This window comes from Leucoraja erinacea, chromosome 2 (assembly GCF_028641065.1).
Source record: "Leucoraja erinacea ecotype New England chromosome 2, Leri_hhj_1, whole genome shotgun sequence".
Taxonomy (NCBI): domain Eukaryota; kingdom Metazoa; phylum Chordata; class Chondrichthyes; order Rajiformes; family Rajidae; genus Leucoraja; species Leucoraja erinaceus.
In genome coordinates, this window is record NC_073378.1 from 3,250,169 (window position 1) to 3,274,148 (window position 23,980).

The 23,980-nt window shown below is 38.5% G+C and overlaps 1 protein-coding gene across 2 annotated transcripts in view; it reads right to left on the bottom strand.

The window, feature by feature from the left end:
• Positions 1–23,980, bottom strand: part of marchf6 (membrane-associated ring finger (C3HC4) 6) — a 79,942-nt gene that overhangs the window by 10,928 nt on the left and 45,034 nt on the right. Inside the window, exons 4-19 of one of the 2 annotated variants that reach the window (XM_055650916.1) lie at positions 18,748–18,891; positions 15,648–15,720; positions 14,903–15,071; positions 13,681–13,897; positions 12,443–12,504; positions 11,424–11,456; positions 11,053–11,104; positions 9,754–9,812; positions 8,051–8,131; positions 5,526–5,594; positions 5,311–5,385; positions 4,595–4,729; positions 4,004–4,123; positions 3,300–3,400; positions 1,723–1,860; positions 21–225 (exon numbers count right to left, since the gene is read on the bottom strand). In XM_055650916.1, coding sequence (XP_055506891.1) covers positions 21–225; positions 1,723–1,860; positions 3,300–3,400; positions 4,004–4,123; positions 4,595–4,729; positions 5,311–5,385; positions 5,526–5,594; positions 8,051–8,131; positions 9,754–9,812; positions 11,053–11,104; positions 11,424–11,456; positions 12,443–12,504; positions 13,681–13,897; positions 14,903–15,071; positions 15,648–15,720; positions 18,748–18,891 — 1,733 coding nt within the window. Of the gene's footprint in view, positions 1–20; positions 226–1,722; positions 1,861–3,299; positions 3,401–4,003; positions 4,124–4,594; positions 4,730–5,310; positions 5,386–5,525; positions 5,595–8,050; positions 8,132–9,735; positions 9,813–11,052; positions 11,105–11,423; positions 11,457–12,442; positions 12,505–13,680; positions 13,898–14,902; positions 15,072–15,647; positions 15,721–18,747; positions 18,892–23,980 lie in introns of both variants that reach the window. The other variant, XM_055650908.1, reaches the window with a different exon arrangement.

Below are 23,980 nucleotides of genomic sequence, written 5' to 3' on the forward strand. Positions count from 1 at the left end.
TGAATTAAAATGTAACTTACCCTAAGGGGAAACTGTAAAGGTTTCCGATAAGGCTGGAAGCCCACAGGTCCACCCTGTTGAAGTATGGCCTGATGGGCTGCATGAAGCCCTTCCCCAACTATAGGAATAGCATTATTATTACGAGCCTGCTGATTGTTGTTTGCCTGCTGGTTGGCATTGTTCTCATTTTCCTCCTGGTCTCCAAGCAAATATGAATGCAGATCCCTATTCGTAAGGAAAAAAAAATGTATCCAAAACGTTAAAACGAGCGATCAACATGTTTTATGCAACTTTTATTTTGCAGCACACAAGTGTACTCAGCACGTCTGCCGATTTAAGTTAAATGATGCTTTTACCGATAGTTATTTCAGCGTCTAAAATACAAAATGGTTTTGAAAACAGGCTTAACCAAGTTTAATTTCTGTAGAAAAATGTGGTCACTTTCCTCGGAATTTTAAGATTTCAGACTGATCATAATTTGGGAATAGACAATAGACAATGGGTGCAGGAGTAGGCCATTCGGCTCTTCGAGCCAGCACCGCCATTCAATGTGATCATGGCTGATCATCCCCAATCAGTACCCCGTTCCTGCCTTCTCCCCATATCCCCTGACTCCGCTATTTTTCAGAGCCCTATCTAGCTCTCTCTTGAAAGCATCCAGAGAACCTGCCTCCACCGCCCTCTTGAGGCAGAGAATTCCACAAACTCACAACTCTCTGCGAGAAAAAGTGTTTCCTCGTCTCCATTCTAAATGGCTTACTCCTTATTCTTAAACTGTGATCCCTGGTTCTGGACTCCCCCAACATCGGGAACATGTTTCCTGCCTCTAGCATGTCCAAACCCTTGACAATCTTATATGTTTCTTATATGTATAACCCTTAACAATCTTATATGTACAAGCCCAGCTGCTCCATTCTCTCAGCATATGACAGTACTCCCCCAATAGCAAGAATAACCTTCCTCAAGTTAGGGGACCAAAACTGCACACAATATTCCAGGTGTGGTCTCACTAGGGCTCTGTACAACTGCAGAAGGACCTCTTTGCTCCTATATTCGATTCCTCTTGTTAAAGGCCAACATGCCATTCGCTTTCTTCACTGCCTGCTGTACCTGCATGCTTACTTTCATAGACTGATGTACAAGGACCCCCAGATCCCGTTGTACTTCCCCTTTTCCCAACTTGAAGCCATTTAGATAGTAATCTTCCTTCCTGTTTTTGCTACCAAAGTGGATAACCTCACATTTATCCGCATTAAACTTCATCTGCCATGCATCTGCCCACTCCCCCAACCTGTCCAAGTCACCCTGCATTCTCATAGCATCCTCCTCACAGTTCACACTGCCACCAAGCTTTGTGTCATCTGCAAATTTGCTAATGTTACTTTGAATAAAGTTTGAATCAATTTCAAGAATTGGTGCTAAATGTACAATAACTTTATTGCAACTTGCTTAATTATACTGCATGAATGTGATTTTATTATCAGAATGTTACCAATAATGAACTGCAAACATTGATTAGTGTACTCTTCCTTTCAAAGTGAGAACTGATCTTTGACAGACATTACAAATAAATGCAAATGGATGCCTGATCAATATTGCTGTAAAACCTATTCCAGAATAACCATTGGACTTTTACAAAGATGTTCATCCACTCCACATCTCAGAACAAATTAATAACCTTTACCACTAAGAAGAAAGGATAAAGATTGAGGAAATACTTACAGCAAATACCCAGCAGTGACAGTCCAAGCTCGAACCAGGCCCTTCAACCATTGCCGGGTATGTCCCTGCTCGAGTAGAGCTGGCAACACCACCTGCAACAGCAGAAGCTCCAGAGACAGCTCACTAACTGGGGCATCACTACAAAGGAAACAGAATGTCAAGACAAATGCCATACTGTTGACCTACAAAAATGGAAAAGTATTGGCAAGAAACAACTCTTTTCTGATCCAAATTATATCCAAGAAAGGCTTTTTGCTTCTTTGGAATTTTAAGATGTGCATTTTTATCAGGGTCTGTAAACAGCAACTAAAGGACACGTATGATAGATTTTACCTTCTTGGGCTTTAGATAACCTTGTCAAACAGTTTAGAAGTTGAACCAGGGTTAGTGGGGTGGTAGAGATGGTGAACTGGGAGTATGAGATGAAAAGAGGAAAACACACCATCTTTTGTAGGTCTGTTCTGCATTTAGACTGTTTTTTTAGTTGCCTACTACTTTGGACAATATGGATCCATCATAATAGAAAAGTATGCAATGGAATTAAAATTCATTGAATTTTCATAGCTTGCCCATAAACATTTTACAGACCCCAACTTAAGGGCCTTGACATACAGTACATATGTTATTTATAGGCGCATGACATTTAATGTAAGTAGCAGGAGAGATTCAAACAGAATTATATAAGGGACGTAAGATTTACATCTGCAGCATAGTATTGGAGCAGTAGTAAGGAAGCCAGGTATTGTTCTAGAGCTTGGCATGATGGGGGTGTAGAGATAGTCTTTTACCGCACCTTAAGCAATCCCCCAGGATATTAGTGTCAGATATAGGTGGAACATCTAGCCTTCACCAATCTAAAGCCAGTCCAAGATACATTTAAGTGTAAATTACTTCAGTGGTCACTCACAACTGGACGATAAGTGTTTTTCCTCTCAAGTGAATATAGAACACTTCATGCATCCATGAACATGCAGCATATTCTTGTGTCTATTCTTCAATACATGTCATTAATGCACCTTATTCTATCTTTTTGCATTCATGTTTGTGGGACTGTACTGTGCTCGGGTGAGTTCCACATTAAAACAATGCTGCATTAGCTACAAAATTATTTGGAAAATCATTACTTCACAAAAGAATTGCAATGATGATTTTCCTTTGAACAGACAATGAAAAAGTCAGAGAAAATAGTCCAAATGTCCAAGAAGTATAAATTTCCCCAGATGCATTAATATAGCTGAACAAAAATAAAGGTAACACGGGAATTAATTAGATTAAAAAACTGAAAGATCTTTTGCAATGTGAAACCTCAGCTTCTAGTTGTTAATGGCTTGATTGTACACATGTATAATATGATTTGACTGGATGAAGTATCTTGGTACACCCAACAATAATAATCTAATACTGTCAAACCACAAATAGTTTATTGGATATGTGAAACAGGTCTCATCTGTTACTACAACCACTCTGTGGATACCATTTCTTCCCATTGTTACCACTCATACTGCTGTTACACGCTTATTAATTAAAAGGTCAAAAATAAGATAGTATTGATAAGAGGACATGAAATATTTTATTACCTGTAAAGCATTACATTGTATGGTAGAAAATCAGGGAACAGGGTCTTAATAATACGAATTGGTAACCAAAGCATTAGGAGGACTATTGACCCAAAGACAATCTGCAAAGAAAACATCAACATACAAAGTTATCTAGATAAAACTTAAACAAAGTTCTCAGATATTATATTTATTTCCAATGACTTAGAAAATCTATCCTTAAAATGGTTTCATTTTTCTTCTAATTCATTTACTTGTTTTGTGATGAGTATGGCAGTTGGTATAATGATTGTTTTTCACTGAACCAAAACCCAATGTATACAAAATATATATTTTCACCAAACCCCAATCTTTGCTCTTGAAGAAAGTCCAATCATTGAAAAATAATCAGAGATCAAAAACTACAAAAAACAACAAGTGGAATGTACAAGTTTATGATAAACTCTCCAATTCACTTGCATGCAATGCAAACATTTAGTGAAACATTAAAATGTTCAGTGCTCCACTTGGGTGTGAATGGCAACCCAATCAACATGCTGACATCTTATCCAAATGATATTGGCCGAGAGACTAAAAATAAAAATATTTTTGCAAGTTTTTTGTAAGCAAAAACTTTATTCCATATGTTACATTTTGCATAATGCTTTGTGAATTCCATAAATTTCCATTACCCAAACATCATAATTCGAGGGGCCTTATCTGCAAAGTGTTGAAACTATACTTACCACTGATAATATGAAACGCCTGAAATGCCTATATATGGGCAAATGGATCATTTCCTGAACTGGGTTAAAGTCCGGATCATTCAAATTTCTCAAAAACCATAAGACCCCAGGTCTCAACACCTAAAAGAAAATAACAACTTTAAGCACTATAGGAAACAAATACAAGTGAAATCTACAAGACACAAATTTAATGAAAAATAAATTTAAATCTGCTGTATTTGACTAAACCTGCAATCTTTTTTGCAGATTTATCCATTACGAAGTAGAAAATGATTGAACTATGGTGTATCAGAGAACAGATATTCTGCATTATAGAATATATATTTTACACTGCGAAGTACGAATTTAAATGTTTACTTGGATTATCCAAACAAAATTGGCACAAACATTCAAACATTGAACCAGTATTGTGGGGCATGTGAAGCTGACCCCCTATAGACATGGACAATGTGGACTGTTCCGATGCTGTGCTGTTCAATGTTTTATCATCTATAAATGTTTTTAATAACCTATATGCAAAGGACCAATAAAATGATAAAATATCCAAGCAAATTTTCAATTCTACCAGAATTCATTTTTAGATGATCTCACCTCTCTGAGTAGAAGAATGAAGGATGCAAAGTAAAAGACGTACACCATTCCCACCAGCCAATGCAGAAACATTGTGGTGCCAGGTGCCGATTGGAAACTTAGTTCCCGGTCTTTCAAAGTAGCATCAAACATCTCCTAGAGACCAAATTAAAAAGAGCAATAGGTTATACTCTACAACTGAGCTTCCAAAGCACACTAAAGAGAGAAAATCAAACATGAACAACATCATAAAATAGCTTGATAATAACATAATCTTAATAATAACATAATCTGCCATAAAATAGTCTGAAGAAGGGTTTCGGCCCGAAACTTTGCCTATTTCCTTCGCTCCATAGATGCTGCTGCACCCACTGAGTTTCTCCAGCTTTTTTGTGTAACCATCATAAAATAGCTTTTCTCCAATTATTTCAATGAGCAATACTCAAAGCTGCCTAATTTTGGACTATTGGCTATAAAAACATACCACCCTGTGAAAACGTTGAGGATTTATGCCGTTTTCAATTAGATCATCCATTGTTTCAATACATCGACAAATATAACAAACGCTGAAACACTGAGCATTTAGATTTGGTCCCCCTAAATGATTAGCAATTTACGTTTTTGAAAATAAGAATGATTCTCAAAGTCTCATATTGCCTGTCAGCTGGGCCAGACTTCTGCAGCATAACATATTTAAAACAAAACACACAATAGTCCTTATATTGGAAACCACTTACCAGTGAACATATATCAAGCCACCAGCCACATATAAGAGGGAATACACCAATTTCCACAACCACCAGTAAAGACACCTGAATGAAAACACATAGCATTACCAATCTCCAAAAATATATTTGCTGATCAACTCATTTTGCAAATACGTTAATTTCACATCCAAAACCACAAAGGCAGTTATAATATTTGTAGTTAGTTATAATCAATGTAACAATACCTTAACAACAATATAGCAGACTCCCAATAAACGTCGAGATCTCTGAAACTTCACCAGTGCAGCCAACCCCTGCTTTAGGTTAAGCAAAACAACCAAATATTTTGTGATGTGAATATTCTGTTGATTACATCTTGTATCCAAGTGGCAAATGGTAGGGCAAGAGGAAACAATCTCATGTTCAGTGGAACTAGGACAACATTCCTGCTGGTTTCATAACAATTAGCAACTGCAACTTTAAACAATGTTTGTGTGCACCAGTAAAAATGACTACATAATAATAAACTTAGATTGCTATCCAATTGCTCTATTGCTATCCAAAGAATTTCAGAGACAGATATCCTAGAGACTCCCAGATTAAATGAGTGTATAAAAATCTATTTTTAGCAGTCACATCTTCAATAGCAAGGAACTATCTGACCACAGGGCCTTGGTCAAGACAGTACACCCACATCAGCAGCAAGAGCAAGCCCCTGAAACAGCCAACACAAAAACCTTGTTAACTGGTTAAGCCAGGCTCCCAAACAAAATGTTTTAACGTTTCTGAATATCTCTGACATTTAGAAAGATTAGGTAACCTCACACTTGATACTTAGAGATCAATTACAAGAGGGCAGTTTGCTCATTTGTAAACAAAATACTTGAATGCCAGGGGTCTGAAATTGGGGATAGGGAGCACGACAAATGCTCACACTTGCAGTAAACAGTCGATAGTTGGGTATGGTCAGGATGGGGTAAATTCAAAGGAAACTAAAGGGCACTAAAAGGGAGGAAGATATACGAAGATGAAGTGGTTGTGGGGGTGATGAGTCAGGACCAAAGGTACAGCGAGAACGAGAGCAGAAAGAGGAAGCATTGCAAAGAAGGGAGATCACAGAAAGCATGGGAGTGAGATCATGTACCTGACTGTGTCTGTGTGTGGTTAGTCTGCATGCGGAGATCTACCCACATTTGTTGATGAGATAAGTCCCTGCGGCAAAGTCTAATTTCTAATTGTCATGTTGGTCGAATTGCCTTAGCATTCGACCAACAGTTCACAAAATGGATAACAAGCAATGGGTGAGTAGCAAATATAGCAAAGCCAATGAACCCAGACACCATTCCACACGTAGAACTGAAGATCAGTGATGCAGAACTAACAACACCTTCTCACTTGCCTGGATGAGTACAACCCAACACTCAGGAAGTTTACATGCTATTCTAACTGCACCTCCTAAACTGGAGACATAGAAATAGGTGCAGGAGTAGGCCATTCGGCCCTTCGAGCCAACACCACTATTCAATATGATCATGGCTGATCATCCAAAATCAGTACCCTGTTCCTGCTTTCTCCCCATATCTCTTGATTCTGTTAGCTCCAAGAGCTATATCTAACTCCCTCTTGAAAACATTCACTTAAATGGCCTCCACTGCCTTCTGAGCCAGAGAATTCCACAGATACACAATTCTCTGGGTGAAAAGGTTTTTTCTCATCTCAGTCCTAAATGGCCTATCCCTTATTCTTACACGGTGACCCCTGGTTCTGGACTCCCCCAACATCGAGAACAGTTTTTGTTGGCATCTAGCCTGTCCAATCCCTTAAAAATGTTATACGTTTCTATTAGATCTCCAAAACCGTAAAAGCCTCATCACCTACATTTGTCACCCCCATTCAATATTATACAGCAACTTGACCTGAAAATACATCACCCATCCTTCATTGTCACTGTATCCTACATCCTAAAACACCTCATCCAACACTTCTGTGGGTATGCCTTCACTAGAAGGGCTGCAGCTGTTTCAGAAAGTGGCTCACCGCCAACTTCTTAAAAATGCTGGCTAGTCCTGTGATACAAAGACCCTAAAAAATACAGTTAAAAACTCTCAAAAGCCTCAACATGTTCAATGTTCCATTGAGACACTCAGCATGGATGGGTTTACAAGGTTAATTCCCGGGATAGCGGGACTGTCATATGCTGAGAGAATGGAGCAGCTGTGGGCTTGTACACTCTGGGTGGAGTTTAGAAGGATGAGACGGGATCTCATTGAAACATATAAGATTGTTAAGGGCTTGGACACGCTAGAGGCAGGAAACATGTTCCCGATGTTGGGGGAGACCAGAACCAGGTGACACAGTTTAAGAATAAGGAGTAAGCCATTTAGACGAGGAAACACTTTTTCTCACAGAGAGTGGTGAATCTGTGGAATTCTCTGCCTCCGGTGGAGGCAGGTTCTCTGGATGATTTCAAGAGAGCTAGATAGGGCTCTTAAAAATAGCGGAGTCAGGGGATATGGGGAGAAGGCAGGAATGATTGTGGATGATCAGCCATGATCACATTGAATGGCGGTGCAGGCTTGAAGGGCCGAATGGCCTGCTCCTGCACCTATTGTCTATTGCCTGAAGGCCAGGAAACCAACCCAAATTGTTGCATCATGGGCAGGCATTTTTATGAGGGGATCCTGAAAAGATTACCATTTGCTTATTAATTATGTATTGCTAATTGGAACTTTTTAAATACATTTTCTTTGAGGCAAGATTAAAAGGATACATGACAGATAATTAAAGTCATAGCCAGCAACACATAGCCCACTATCGTTGTTAACAGGCCTTCAAAATGTGAGGCTTGAACCTGTAAAACAAAAATCAGTAGTGCATAATGAAATAACTATAATTCATTTAAATAAACATTTAATTTTACATTTAAGTTTAAAATACAACGCTTGACAAAATAATCATCTTTGAACACAAAAATTATTTTAATTCTAATTCACTATAGAGATTTTTATTTTATATCCATGAGAACATTTAGAAGACAGTTCATTACGGTATTAGCAAGACAACTTTCCACTTACAGTAAAACTCTGATAATCTGCTACCTGCCTGTTTAGTAATTCCAGTGGTTCAACATCTATCTGACTGACTAGATGATGTGTTGTACTTTATTCACTGTTGCTCAGTTTCAGCATTTTCAATCTTGTCACCAGACCCCATGCTCCCCATTCATTTGCATGGGTTCCAATTCCTGTACTCTTGTTAAACCCACCCTTTAAACCTATCGGTTTACTAAAATGTTACTGTCTAACATTCTCCTGTGACCTGCGTGGGTTTTCTCCGAGATCTTCGGTTTCCTCCCACACTCCAAAGACGCACAGGTTTGTTGGTTAATTGGCTTGGTGTACATTGTAAATTGTCCCTAGTGTGTATACAATGGTGTTAGTGTGCGGGGAACGCTGGACGGTGAGGACTCAGTGGGCCGAAGGGCCTGTTTCGGTGCTGTATCTCTAAACTAAACACTTTTTTAAAAAAAATATCTAAATTATGTTGGTATTAATAAAATTAATTATCAGAATTTAACTATTTTATAAAGTCTGTTGTGATGCGGCAATGTCCGAAACATGTCAGATTATCAGAGTTTAACTATTTTTATTTTTAAAAAGGCAGCAATGCATAGCATACAATGTCAAAAAGTAACACACAAGATCCATTTATTCTGATCAGTTACAAATAACATTTACCACTCTTAAAACAACATATTATAATTTCACTAATTATTAAATGTGCATTTTCATATAATGAAGTGCAAATTATATAATTAAAAATGAGCAAGGTGGGAAATCAAAAGCTATCAAGGCCTTCGTAAGAAAAAATAGAGATGGCAATAATCGATTGGCAATTGATGCATACACCTTATAATGGATCAAAAACAGATTGTTCCTAATTAATAGCGCACCTTTAAGCACGTGCACTTTTTGGGGGCAATTTTTGTAAATAACACTCATAATGGCCAAATGTTTAAGAAAGAACTGCAAATGCTGGAAAATGGTAGACATTATGTCTACCTACTCATAATGGCCCTACTGTTTTGTTTGCAGTCACCTGGTTAACTAGGATAATATTGGGATCAACATCTGTGAGGGCACCTCCCAACTACAAGACAGAGATGGGGCCCTGGTTGAGGTAGGTTACTAGCATCTACAAATTTTGATTATGGAAATGGCGATTATCAAAAGGACATCACCAACCCCAAAATGTAGCCAAATGTATACTTTTTTCAAAAGGGAAAATTAACTTCAAGAAATGTATATAATTGGGAGAACATTGTTCATTGTGACATAGGATTCAAAAATAAAACATTCATTCAATATTTAATCAAATATGTTAATATCACACAATAATGCTATATTGTTACTAATGACACTAACTTTATGTAGAATCGTTTCAAAAGCCACGCACCGTATCATTGGTACTTACATACTCCTCAAAACCCAAACCAACTACTGAGAAGTGCCCGATGTGATAAGGACAGAATGCTGAAATGTACAAAAGCAATGTTATGGAATAATGCACTGGAATTTGCATGTTCTTTCTACTCTTACGCATTAAAGTTGCACCTTTAGACGATTATAAAATGAAAGCTATTCAAAAAAATAAAATAATTAAGCATCAAAAAAGGGGATAGAAGGAATAAGTGGGTTAACCAGCATTCAGCTCTCATAATAAATGGAAATCTAAATCAGATTGTTGAATGGATAGACACAAAAAGCTGTAGTAACTCAGCAGGTCAGACAGCATCTCTGGAGAAAAGGATAAACATCGGAGGTTTGATAACATTTGTGTACACACCATACGATTCAGCCAGGTTTAGCAATACCATAACAAAACCATATACCACAAGGAATACATTTTAATAATTCATGAAGATATAGCACAACATTTTTTAATCTGTAAAACATCAAATTTAAAAGCTAAAAGCCTATGGGGAATTCTCAAGCTTGTTAGTAGAATTGTTTAAATATTTTCAAAATGTTATGTCAACTACCACAGAAGTTGAACTTGCCAATCATCTCAATGCAGGAAATTGGATTTAAGGTATAGCGCAGACATTAGTGACAAGACAATCAGGATCTTGCAAATCATGAGTGTTTTTCAGCTTAATATATATCCCACCCCAAAATCCTATTTGCACTTTAAGCAATAATTACATTTAGAAACATAGAAATTAGGTGCAGGAGTAGGCCATTCGGCCCTTCGAGCCTGCACCGCCATTCAATATGATCATGGCTGATCATCCAACTCAGTATCCCGTACCTGCCTTCTCTCCATACCCTCTGATCCCCTTGGCCACAAGGGCCACATCTAACTCCCTCTTAAATATAGCCAATGAACTGGCCTCAGCTACCCTCTGTGGCAGAGAGTTCCAGAGATTCACCACTCTGTGTAAAAAAAAGTTCTCCTCATCTCGGTTTTAAAGGATTTCCCCCTTATCCTTAAGCTGTGACCCCTTGTCCTGGACTTCCCCAACATCGGGAACAATCTTCCTGTATCTAGCCTGTCCAACCCCTTAAGAATTTTGTAAGTTTCTATAAGATCCCCTCTCAATCTCCTAAATTCTAGCATAAATTCTTAAATAATGATACAGTATGACTGGGGTGTAACAAACATTAACATTAAAACACTTCAGGCAAATTCATGCATGGAAATATACACCATATGCAATGGTAATTTCAGGATTTCATGATTACATAGAACAGCAATTCACACGGCACTTACCGAACACAAGAATAAAAAGTGTATTTAAAGAAACGACCCAGAAGACATGTTCCTACCAGAAAAAGAAAATCAGTTAGCATTTACTCCCATAAATCTATAAATTTACAAATATATATTTAGAGTATCTTTAAAAACCAATATGCCGGTAAGATCCATGAGCAAACTGGTATTAACAAGCATGTAAAATCTATGCACATGTGTGCTTTTCGGCAAAGCAACTCATGATGTTCACTGACTCTCTTATTCAAAAGATGCAAAATTGACTTAAAAACAACATATGCTCAATTTTATTTTTTGTTATCACATTGCAAAAACATGGATTATTTTCAGTATTATTGGTATCAACGCTCAAAAAAGCTTTTTTAACTTACCAAGAAAACGAGTGAGCCATCCAATCCAAGCATCTGTGAAACAATAGAAGATGAGTTTAAAGTTCACGTTCGAGAAGCAGAATTAAGCCACTTGACCCATCAAGTTTACAATCAATCATGGCTGATCTATCTTTCCCTCTTGACCTCGTTCCCCTGCCTTTGCCCCATAACTCCTCACTCCCTCACTAATCAACCCTCACTAAACATCTAGTACATCAATCAACACTGCTCTTTATTTTGGATATTTCACATTATTGAATTTGTCATGACATTCGTTTAAATGGAGAATTCATAGGTTAGGGAACATAACATTTTTTAAAAAAGTACTAGTTATACAACTGTAAACTTTATGATGTTAGTTTCTTAAATCCATTGCTTTTCCATTACCCATTATAGAATTATCCATTGAGAAAGCCTCCGCCTCCAATGCAATGTTGATTGAATGCTGCCATAAAGCATCTTGACTTTAGCTCAAACATGCAAGGCAGAAACCTTCAAGTACATCTGCAGCTAGTTATTTAATTATGATAATTTTATAGTATAGCTAAATATCCTCTCACTTTTACCCTCAGTTATTTAGGACATTGGTGAGATCACACCTAGGGTAAAAATTTGGTCTCCTTCTCAAAAAAGATATATGTTCCAGATGGAATGCAGCAAATAATTGTCAGATTGGTTCCCGAGAGATTGAGTTGGCTAAGAATCAAAAACTAAGGGCACAGATTCAAAATACGAGAAGGTCATTTAGGATTGAAAGGAGGAGAAGCCTCTACTGAAATTGGCAAAGATTAGTCCTTGCAGGGTTGTGGGGACATCATCACGATAATTTCATTCAAAATAATAAAAAGAATTTTGATATCAGAAAAATCAAGGGATATGCAGTTAGGGCAGTTTAAATATTGAAGTTGGCAACCCACTCATATTTAAAAAATATTGTGACAAATGTTTTTTTTAAATAAAAACATGAAAGATCATTTTAACTTCTAAAATAAATAAACTTGAGAGATATGACCACATACACGCTCCCAAGTTAGTTCTTCTGCAGCCCTGTCCCACTCTAATGCATTCCAGTTCATGTCATCTGAAAAGAGAAATGTAATTTTAATCTGTCAATTGAACAAACTTACATGTACAATTATTTCCCTTTGAGAGTTTACTGCTTGGTTTGAAATCCTTCGCAAACGTTATTCAAACAGAATGGTTTACTTAAATAAATGCGTAAAAACACAGAATTTATGCAGAATATATTTTGTGGAAGGTAGGCGGCTAACATGCAGCAAGTAATGTGGGATGTGGGGGGGGGGAAATGGGGCTGGAATTTCATGAGGAAAGATTCCCAATTATAAAATCACAATAGGTTGCAACACTGATACTAGAAAATAAAATGCATCTTTTATAAAAGATGATAGTGCATAATGAGAGTGGTTGAATGAAAAAAGTACATAATGAGAGTGGTGGAATAAATCTATGAACTAAACTAAATGACTCTTGTGCCAACTGGGTCCCATGAACAGGCCTATTAGCAAAGTTGAAGTACGTGATAAAAGGGACATTAATAGTCTGGATACAAAGTTAGCTACGTAACATTGTGGTGAATGATTGTTTTTTGGATTGGAGGAAAGTAGTTTCTAAATTTGTGGATAAAATTAAAACTTGACAACAGCACTGCAACTTCAAAAACAGAAAGTGATAAATTGCAGCATCATACTAAGGGTGATGAAATGAGCAAACATGGCACACGAGGTTTCGGACTGTAAATTGGAAGAAAGAACAAAGCATTACAGAATAAAGAATACTGTTCTAAAAGAGTTGCAGGAGTAGAGGACTCAGTGGGTATGGATGTTCGTTTATTTAAAAACAAAGCTGGGATTTTTATTTTATTTTAATGCAATGTGGTTGGAATTTTTAATGTCTCTTGTAGATCAGGGGAAGGAATTTCCATTGTGCCTTTCCAAAGGGAATATGATTAATATATGGCAAAGAATATTTTGCAAAGCTACAGAAAAGGAAGATGGGGTTGGATCAAATGAGTTGTTCGGATAAGGCTCCTCATGTTGTAAACCATTCTACGATTCAACGATTACAGATTCAAAAATACAAAATTATGACTCGCAAGTCACTGTTGATTGCACAAAGACTTCGACTGCTGCCTCTTAATTAATCTTATGCGAACATTTGAGGAAAAAGATTGCATATGCAATGAAAGGTCTCACACTGAGCACAGAACATAGACAGGCCACAATGGGACTATTCATACCTTGAACACCATTGTTGGCATCAGCACCATCCTCTACCACCGCATCATCATCATCATCGTTCTCGTCTTCCTCATTCTCACCCTCATCTGCACGAACATTGGCATTCTCTGCCACTGCAGGGGCAGCCCCGGCAACTGCTGCTTCATTTCCTTCTGCCTCTTCAGCTGGTTGAGGTACTTGTGGATTCTCGGCTGCAGCATTCGGTGCAGCTTGAGGCTAAAGGGTTAAAAATGTTTATAGGCTACACCGTTTAAAAATGAGCAGTTTATCACACAAGCTAAGATTTTCAGAGGGATGCTTTAGCAGGGAAGATGCACACGTCAGTGTTTGAGTTTTCAAATTTTTATTCCTGATAAGATTGGAGTTGCAGCTAGACAAAACACTGACATAACAGAGGTTGTTTTAACGCAGCAACTTTATTATTAGACATCCTTTATGCAGTCGTTAAAATGAGAGAGAAATAAACTATTAATATAGTCTACGCACATTATTGCAGATCCCATTTAACGGATTTTGGATACAGCGGAAAAAATGTTGTAACCGATGCGTCCATTGATATCAGAAACAAAGGACCGAGTTCTTTGTTTAATGGAGTGACTGCTAGGTGGCTGTTTATCCAATACTGTACATATTTATCGCCCTTACTTGGTTACAGCAAACAATCGACAATAACAGACACCCCACCCCCCCCATGGTCCATTAGAAGGAGGGTTATCTGTACTGAACTAAATTAATATAGACTTATAATGCCAGTCTGCATAACAATGACTGACCACGAGTAGCAGTTATCTGCCTGCATTTATTAATTACCCAGAGTTACATAGACATGAGGGCACTGTTTATGTCATCGCACTATTATAGTTTTTTTTTATATACTGAACTTTTTTTACCTGTTGATTGTGGTCTTACAGAATACTATGTTTACATATCTGTGGTACTGCTACAAGAAAGAATGTAGTTGTTCCATTTTGGGACATATAACAATAAAACACTTCACTTGACGCAATCTTTTTTTCAAAAAGATTCAAAAACAACATATAAAAATTAAATATTACTCACAACTTTGAGGCCATTTCCTGAAATGCCTTAAGAATAATAATAATAATACAAATAATGCATGTGATGGATGCAAGACAAATGTAGCACGACGGCTCATCACATCACTAATCTTTTCTTGTTACTCCAGTTAATAGCTCTTTAGAAGACCCGAGTAGCCCCTACCTCATTCTGTTGAGCCACTCCATTGGGTGGTTGAGCTTGATTTTGTTCGAGCCACTGTGGAGCTCCACCATGTACGATTTGTTCTCGTAACCAGACAAGGCTAATGAATGCACACAGTGTGCATGTTACCACAAAACAACCCTGCAAAGAGTCTGCCAGCAAATTCTCCCTGGAAGTAAAGGTTTAAATGTACAGAATCAGTTTGACAATTAAATTGTTTGAAATCTTAAGATTAATTGTATTTTGCAGGGGTTCCAACCTTTTTTGTCCCGTTTACCCCTGGCAACTTTAATAGTATTTAACACTGTTATTTCACTTATTTATGAACAACTGATGATGAATAGATACCAGAACCAAAAACAGTTAGTCAATGAGAAAAAAATATGTACAAATGCAGAATCAATAAATTTACCCCCAGGGGGTAAATTTACCCTAGGATGGGAACCCTAAGCATTTAGGCTAATGATCCAAACTGGTTGCAATGTTTTAACAAATGCTGAAATTGATCACTACACCCTACCAGTTAATCATACATTTTCACTTGACTATAAACAATTTTTAGTCTAGGGAGAGATTACATTTGCCCCCAAAAACAATAAAGTGCTTCTTGCTGAATATTACTTTATTTCAGTTATGTATAAAGAAAATTGATGAAACATGCAGGTCAAACTCAGTTCCGCTCGAAAATAAATCATTACTTCAAAATTGCTCCCTCATCACAAAAATACAAGGTGTATAAACTTACGTGGATAACATATCGAGCGGCAATGTCAACAGTGAGCTCACAGAGCCAGTAAACAAACATTTGTAGATTCGACCTAAAAAAACGAGGAACAGCCAAGGTCACTTAAAACCACCTTTAAATAGAAGGATTTTATTTTCCAAATCTCATATTTTTATACCCATTTCTACCACACTAATTTCATAATGAAAATGTACACTGAGCAATATACAACTTTTATTTATACAATATACAATTATTAACCCATATCTTGATATTTGGTAGGTACAAGATACCGCAGGAAACATGCCAACTTTGTGCCATGCGTCAGAAGAAATCTACTATTTTCACACAATTGTTGCACTCATGCTTATGTATAATTGTACAGTAGAATGATTTTACTAGATTGCATGAAAAAAAGAAAAAACATAGAAAATAGGTGCAGGAGGAGGCCATTCGGCCCTTCGAGCCAGCACCGCCATTCATTGTGATCATGGCTGATCGTCCCCTATCAATAACCCGTGCCTGCCTTCTCCGCATATCCATCGACTCCACTAGCCCCTAGAGCTCTATCTAACTCTCTCTTAAATCCATCCAGTGACTTGGCCTCCACTGCCCTCTGTGGCAGGGAATTCCACAAATTCACAACTCTCTGGGTGAAAAAGTTTCTTCTCACCTCAGTCTTAAATGACCTCCCCTTTATTCTAAGACTGTGGCCCCTGGTTCTGGACTCGCCCAACATTGGGAACATTTTTCCTGCATCTAGCTTGTCCAGTCCTTTTATAAATTGATATGTTTCTATAAGATCCACCCTCATCCTAAACTCCTGTGAATACAAGCCTAGTCTTTTCAATCTTTCCTCATATGACAATCCCGCCCTCCCAGGGATCAATCTTGTGAATCTACGCTGCACTGCCTCAATCACAAGGATGCCCTTCCTCAAATTAGGAGACCAAAACAGTTTGCAATACTCCAGATGTGGTCTCACCAGAGCCCTATACAACTGCAGAAGAACCTCTTTACTCCTATACTGAAATCCTCTTGTTATGAAGGCCAACATTCCATTAGCTTTCTTCAATGCCTGCTGTACCTGCATGGCAACTTTCAGTGACCGGTGTACAAGGACACCCAGGTCTCGCTGTACCACCCCCTTACCTAACCTAACCCCATTGAGATAATAATCTGCCCCCTTGTTTTTGCTGCCAAAGTGGATAACCTCACATTTATCTATATTATACCGCATCTGCCATGCATCTGCCCACTCACTCAACCCGTCCAGGTCAACCTGCAACTTCCTAACATCCTCTTCACAGTTCACACTGCCACCCAGCTTTGTGTCATCCACAAACTTGCTAGTGTTGCTCCTAATTCCCTCTTCCAAATCATTAATATATATGGTAAACAGTTGAGGCCCCAACACCGAGCCTTGCGGCACTCCACTCGCCACTGCCTGCCATTCTGAAAAGGACCCGTTCACTAAAACCAATCCCCTACTTTCAAGTTAATTTTGTATCATTTGGCTGGTTTGCCCATGAGATCTAATTTTTCAGAGCAAACTAACTATGCAGTATCTTATCAAAGTCCCCATTCAAGTCAAAGGAGACAACATCAACCGCACCGCCCTCATCAATCATTTTGGACACCTCTTTAAAACTAAATCATATTTGTGAAACGTGATTCCTCACGCAGTCACGATGGCTAGTCCCAATATATCTTTGCCTTTCCAAATGCATGTAGATCTGTCTCTCCACCTACCCACTAATGTTCAGAGAGGGATAGCAGCTAGTTTAATTTTACCATGTCATTTACTTACATTTTTTAAGACATTCTAACAGTTTTGATATGGCTTTAATATTTTTTTTTACATCACTGACAACCAAGTTAGTCTGATGTTAATTCCCTCTCTACTGATCACACCATAAGATAACAATAGGGATTAGAAAAGATGGGAGTAAAATGCAACACGTTTACTCAAATGGATGCCAAGGTGGGAAATTGAGCACAGAAGAGCTTTTTGTTGTATAAATAGTGTCCACGTGCCAAATCCAGAGACTCGGAGGTTGTTAAGGAAATTGCAATTTGTAACATATTGAAATCATTAATTAAATCATAAACTACACATAGGAGTAAAGTATGCAATATTAAGTGCATTTTGATTTTCCAGTTGTAGGAAATATTGTAGGAAGTTGTAGGAAGTGTCTCTAGATTCTAGAGGGCTCGGGGATCAAAACAGAGGATAGCATATATAAGACCCTGGTCAAAATAAAGCTTTAGACAGACTGGTACATATTATTATGTTACAGTTTTATTCCACAATTACATTAAAACTCACATAACCTGTCATTCTTGGGACTTGGGTGATGCCAAGCTAGCAGGCTATTGAATGTTTCTATTTAAACCTTTCCCTTGATTTATTATTATTTTTTTAAACGCTATTACACAGCCAATTTCCCAGTGGACTCCAGAAGTTTACAGAGAGTGGGAAATAGAACCCAGCTGAGTTTAAGTTTGCAAGCTTCATCTCGTACATTTAAGTTTGACCTCTCTATTCCCTACCCTGGGTCTGTCCAAGATCCAACCCACAATGCTAACGTCAGCTCCACTCTGGAACCCCCCTCTTATTGCACACTCCACTTCCAGTCCAAATCTTTGAAGCATTCTCTGGACTAAAGAATGAGTCCAGTGCTAAACCATTTAGATTTTTGAACAATCAGATGCCAAATTATCAGAGTTTTGCTGTCATTAATTTATTTAATATACTAAACTGGAAGAGCCGGGTTTAGTGAAGTATTACTATGAAATGGGCGCTTCGTGGTTGGCATGGAATTGGTTACTTGAAGGGCATACAACTAGGTGGCACAGGGGTTTAATTGTCCTCCGTCCACCTGAATTACTCTATTACAATATGGCTCATCCTTGACATACCTTAAAGTGTAGCGTTTGACTTTAATTTTGAGCTTACAAGTCCAATTGAAAATAGTTGGGTGCATGGGGACACAAAACCAACAAATCAAATGACCGATAACAACATGAAAGTAAAAGAAAAAGTATTTCAAGATATTTTGATTTTAAGTGATAATAAATAGGAACTACCAAATATTGCAAAACATAGGGAAGTACTTACATGCTGTAAGAGGTACAACCCCCAGCCATGCAAAGGCCACCAATGTGTAATGGAACCAGTATCTTATTGCTGTACCAATACTTGTAACCAATCCTGCAAAAATATCCTGAATTGGAAGTCTAGATGGCATATCTGGAGAATAAACTGGAAAAGGAAATGTTTGAGAACATAAATTTGAAATGATACATTAGATGTCTTTTAAGCGACCATCTCAATTGAAGTTCAATAATTTTTTCACTTACGCAAAAAATAAAGTATACGCAATAAAATATCCAATATGGCAACAGGAAAATCTACCGCTATAGTTTCAACAAAGTTTTCTACAAGAATAAGTATAAATTAAATTGCAGCGTCATGAACACTGGAATGTACCCAAAAAAAGCCAATACTAGGTGCATAAAGGACCAGGAGAACCAGAAAACACTATAGTACGCAATAGCTGTATGATATTTAGTTGGGATCGCATGAAGAATACAAGATAAACAAGACAGCTAGGTGACGTGCCTCAATGACTGCCGTCCAATGGCACTAACATCCATGGTGAAAACGTGCTTTGAGAAGTTAGTTATGACGCATGTCAACTCCTGCCTTAGTAAGGACCTGGGTCCACTACAATTTGCCTACCACAACAGAACAACAGGGAATGTGATCTTGCTAGCTCTCCACACTGCACTGGACCACTTGGACAATAAGAACACGTACATCAGGCCGTGGTCCATTGACTACAGCTTAGTATTAAACACCATCATCCTTGCTAAACATATCATCAAATTCAGGGAATTGGGTCTCTCCAAATCCCTATGCAATTGATTTCTTGACTTCCTCACCAGCAAACCACAATCAATACAAACTGACAACACTTCCTCCTTAATAATCTTCAACACTAGAGCATTTCAAGTTGTGCTCAGTTCCCTACTCTACTCTCTCTATACCCCTGAAATGTGTAGCCAGACACAGCCCAAACGCCATATTTAAATTCACTGATGATACCTCCATTGTTGGATGAATAAAGGGTAATTATGAGTTAAAAGTACAGGAGAGAGAAGGATTAAGACATTGAACCGTGCCTGAACAACGATCTTGTTCTCACCGTTAGCAAGACCAAGCTGCCGGTTGTTGACTTCAGGGAAAGCCAAACAACCTCTCTTCATCGAAGGGACAGTGGGAGAGAGAATCAACACCAAGTTCCTTGGTGTGCATATCTCTGAAGATGGTCCTTGGTCCAGCCCATTGATAAAATCACAAATAAAACTCATCAATGCCTTTGAAGATTGAGTTTTGTTATGCCACTGAATACTCTATCAAACTTCCACAGGTGGATGGTAGAGAACATGCTGGCTAGTTGCAATCATGTTCAGTAACTTGAATACCCAGCAACGAAGGAGGCTACAAAAAGTTGTAGACATTGCCCAGTCTATCACAGATATTGACAATTAAATTCTCTTGAAACACTAAACCTGATCAATAAAAAAAGGGGGATTACATCAGGCTCTTGATAAACTGGGCATATGGACTGAGAAATGGCTTGTGCCGTATAATGCAGGCAAGTGCAAGGTGTTGAATTTGGAAAGTCAATCCAACGCAGGACCTTCAATGAATGGTAGTGGCATGGGAAGTGTTGTGGAGCCTGAAAGTAGGGTCAAAGATGGAGTGGTCAAGAAGGCTTTTGGTACATTGACCTTCATCAGTCAGGGTATCGTGTATAGAGATTGAATTGTTATATTGCCGCTGTACATGACGTTGCTGTGGCCACACTTGGAGTACTGTGTTTAGTTTTGGTCAGTCTGCTATAGGAAGGATGTCATTAATGTGCAAGAAAGAACTGCAGATGCTGGTTTAAATCAAAGGTAGACACAAAATGCTGCAGTAACTCAGCAGGTCATTAAGCTGGAAATAGTGCAGAGAAAATTTCCAAGGATGTTGCCGGGAATTGAGAACCTGAGCTGTAGGAACAGGTTGGGCAGGGTAGGATCTTTTTCCTTGGAGTACAGGGGCTGAAGGTGATCTTATAGAAGTCTATAAAATTATGGGGAATAGATCAAGTGAACTAAAAGGGTTTTTTTTCCCCAGGGTAGAGGAAGTAGGGGAATCAAACAAAAGAGGACACGTTTAAGGTGAGAGGGACAAGAATTAATACAAACCCGAGGGGCAACATTTTCACTCAGATTTCTTCAATTAAGCATATTATTTCAGAATCCTGATGTACTATGAATACCATGGGGCAAGCTACCAGAGGAGGTACTTGAGGAAGATACTACAATGCATTTAAAAGACACTTGTATGTGTATATGGAAAGAAAACGTTTACAGCGATTTTGTCCAAACGCGGGCAAGTGGGCCTAGCTTAGGTTGGGCATCTTGGTTGTGTGAATCCATGACTCTACTACTAAAAGACAAATAAACACTGGAAATAATCAGTTTATAGTCTTTAAAACTAAGTATGATTACAACCATTTATTCAAAAGATTTCACACAGTTGCATGGTCAAATTAAATGGGCCAGATTTACACGAAGATTCCAACCATTTTCTCGGTTACTTTAAATACTAACATACACCTTTAGTTCCAGCCAAGTTCTATTTCCATCATACAGTAAAGAGCAAACATTAGGCTTTGTAAAAATGTCAAACATATCAGATTTCTCCATTTAAGCACATAATTTCAGAGTCTTATTAGCTTGGATCTTCAGGTAACAAGCACTATCTGGACACCCTTCTATTCAGAAGACTAAAATGGAAAAGAGTGCAGTTACAACAATACAATACGGTTTATTTGTCACATTGCACATAAGTGCAAGTGAAATGAATATGTCAGCAGCGGTACAATTGATGTTATGTAATTGATGTAACTATACTAAATATAAAATTCAATATATCCAAGTCCCAGAGATCTGCTATGCCTGGCAATGGGGAACAGATAAACTCCCGAAAGCCACATTCTCATGTTCTACCTCTAGATGGAGTAACATGACCATGTTTAAGTACTGTATACAGAAGACCATTTCAAAATCTGCATTACTCATGTGTCACTGTTTAACAACACCCAATAACTCATTATCTCAACTTGTTCTCAATCTCTACAGAAGAGGTACTTAGTCTATCCCATCTTCCACTTGGCCCTTCAGACCAGCAGGTCATGGCTCTTCTAACATGCATCCGAGTGCATTTTAAATGTGATAAGGGTTTCAGTCCTCCCATCATGTCATACTATCAATGATTACAGCACTGAAGGAGGCTATTCAGCCCATTGTATCCACTGGCTCACGGCCAGAGCAATTCTTAAAGCAGTTCTTAAATGCAACAATGAATCCTGCCTCCACCACATTTAAAGCCAATGCATGTTAACATTTTTGTTTGTGACAATTTTCTCCCTTTTTATACCCATGACTTCAAGTCCATGACATCTCCATCAAAGGAACAGCCTTCCACTAGTACCATCCCTCATTACATATAGATTCACAGTTATACAGCAAGGAAATAGGTCCTTCAGCCTAACTCATCCAAATCAGGCAGGCGACATGCCCTTCTTTAATCCCATTTGCCCAGATTTAACCCGTATTCCTCAAAATATTTCCCCAGGGATCGAAATTAACAGCTGCCCGGGTGCCAATGGCAAACTAAAATCCCGCCGGGCAATCTAAAAGCTGTGTCATTTTGCCCGGCTTGGCAAGCACCCGGGACACCTATCGTTCAACTCTGAGCGGGCCCCCCTCTCTCTGTCACTCTCCGTCTCTGCCCGCCATCCGTATCCGGGCCGCAGGTTTTCCGTCTGCCATGGCCTGCACATCCTCCCCCTGCACATGCGCACAACCATGGCCAGCACATCATCGGCCGCCCTGCACACGCGCACTGCCACGGCAACAGGTCGACGCCGGGCACCTTCTCCCACCCTTTGCGACTGCTGAAAACCAACGCAGAATCACTCCCTAGAGCTGGAGTAACTCCCTGGAGTAACTCTTGCTTCTTAGTCCTCCAAAAATATTCCAAGTGGAATTCAAACTGGTGGACCCTTCACCACCAAACTCCACAAATAACAGCCTATTGCATTTTATATGTTTATTTATTGTGTATATATATGGTCTATGGTATATAGACACACTGAACTTTTATCTCCTGTTCTGTATTATGTTTACATATTCTGTTGTGTTGTAGCAAGCAAGAATTTCATTGTCATATCTGGGACAATAAAACTCTCTTGACTCTCGACTTGGACTTAAGCAAAAAAGGGTTCTTGGGAAAAATAATTATCTTAAATGTAGTTGCGTCTGGTTGGGTAACTATGCTGGGGTGAAGACTATTCAATGCTTTACTTGTGCGGGGGAACTCCATGGAGCAGCCAGCATGTCTGGATAGAAGAAATTGGGTGACGTTTCGGGTGGAGACCCTTCTTTAGATTTCCTCTGGATTTAGTGTTTTTAGTTTAATTTAAAGATACAGCGTGGAAACAGGCCCTTCGGCCCAAGCCGAACACCAATCACCCGTAAACTAGTTCGTTCCCACACATTAGCGACGCAAGTCAAGAGTGTTTTATTCTCTCACGTCCTAGTTAGAACAATGAAATCCTTACTTGTAGCAGCACAACAGAATATGTAAACATAGTACTCTGCAAACAATGTCATAAATGAGAAAACAAGTGCATATTTATATAAAAACATATATATGAACACATATATATGTGCGTGTGTACACACACACACACACACACACACACACACACTTTCCCTCCTGTGATTAATAAAGTTATATTGTATAGTATTGTGTGTGTAGGAAGGAACTGCAGATATGACACAAAAAGCTGGAGTGACTGAACAGGTCAGACAGAATCTTTGGACAAAAGGAAAGTATTACGTTTTGGGTTGGGTCTGAAAAGGGTTCCTGCACACCTTTGGAATGTGGAAGGAAATAAGAGCATCCGGAGAAAACCTATGCGATCAAAGGGAAAAGGAGCAAACTCCATACAGACAGCACCCATATTCAGGATCAATTTCGGGTCCCTGGCACTTTATACAGCAACTTTATGGCCAATGCACTGCCCCATAGTCTTGAAAGGAATTAAAACATACAGTAGCTGTAAAGGGTGGCATAGCGTCACCTAGAGATTTAAGACTGAAAATGGATAGTTTCTTTTTTTTTAGTAACCAAAAGTTATCAACGTATAATTTTTTGTGTGTTGAAAAATAAAAGATAGTGGCACGGCTGGTGGACTTGCTGCCTCGCATGCCAGAGATCTGTGTTC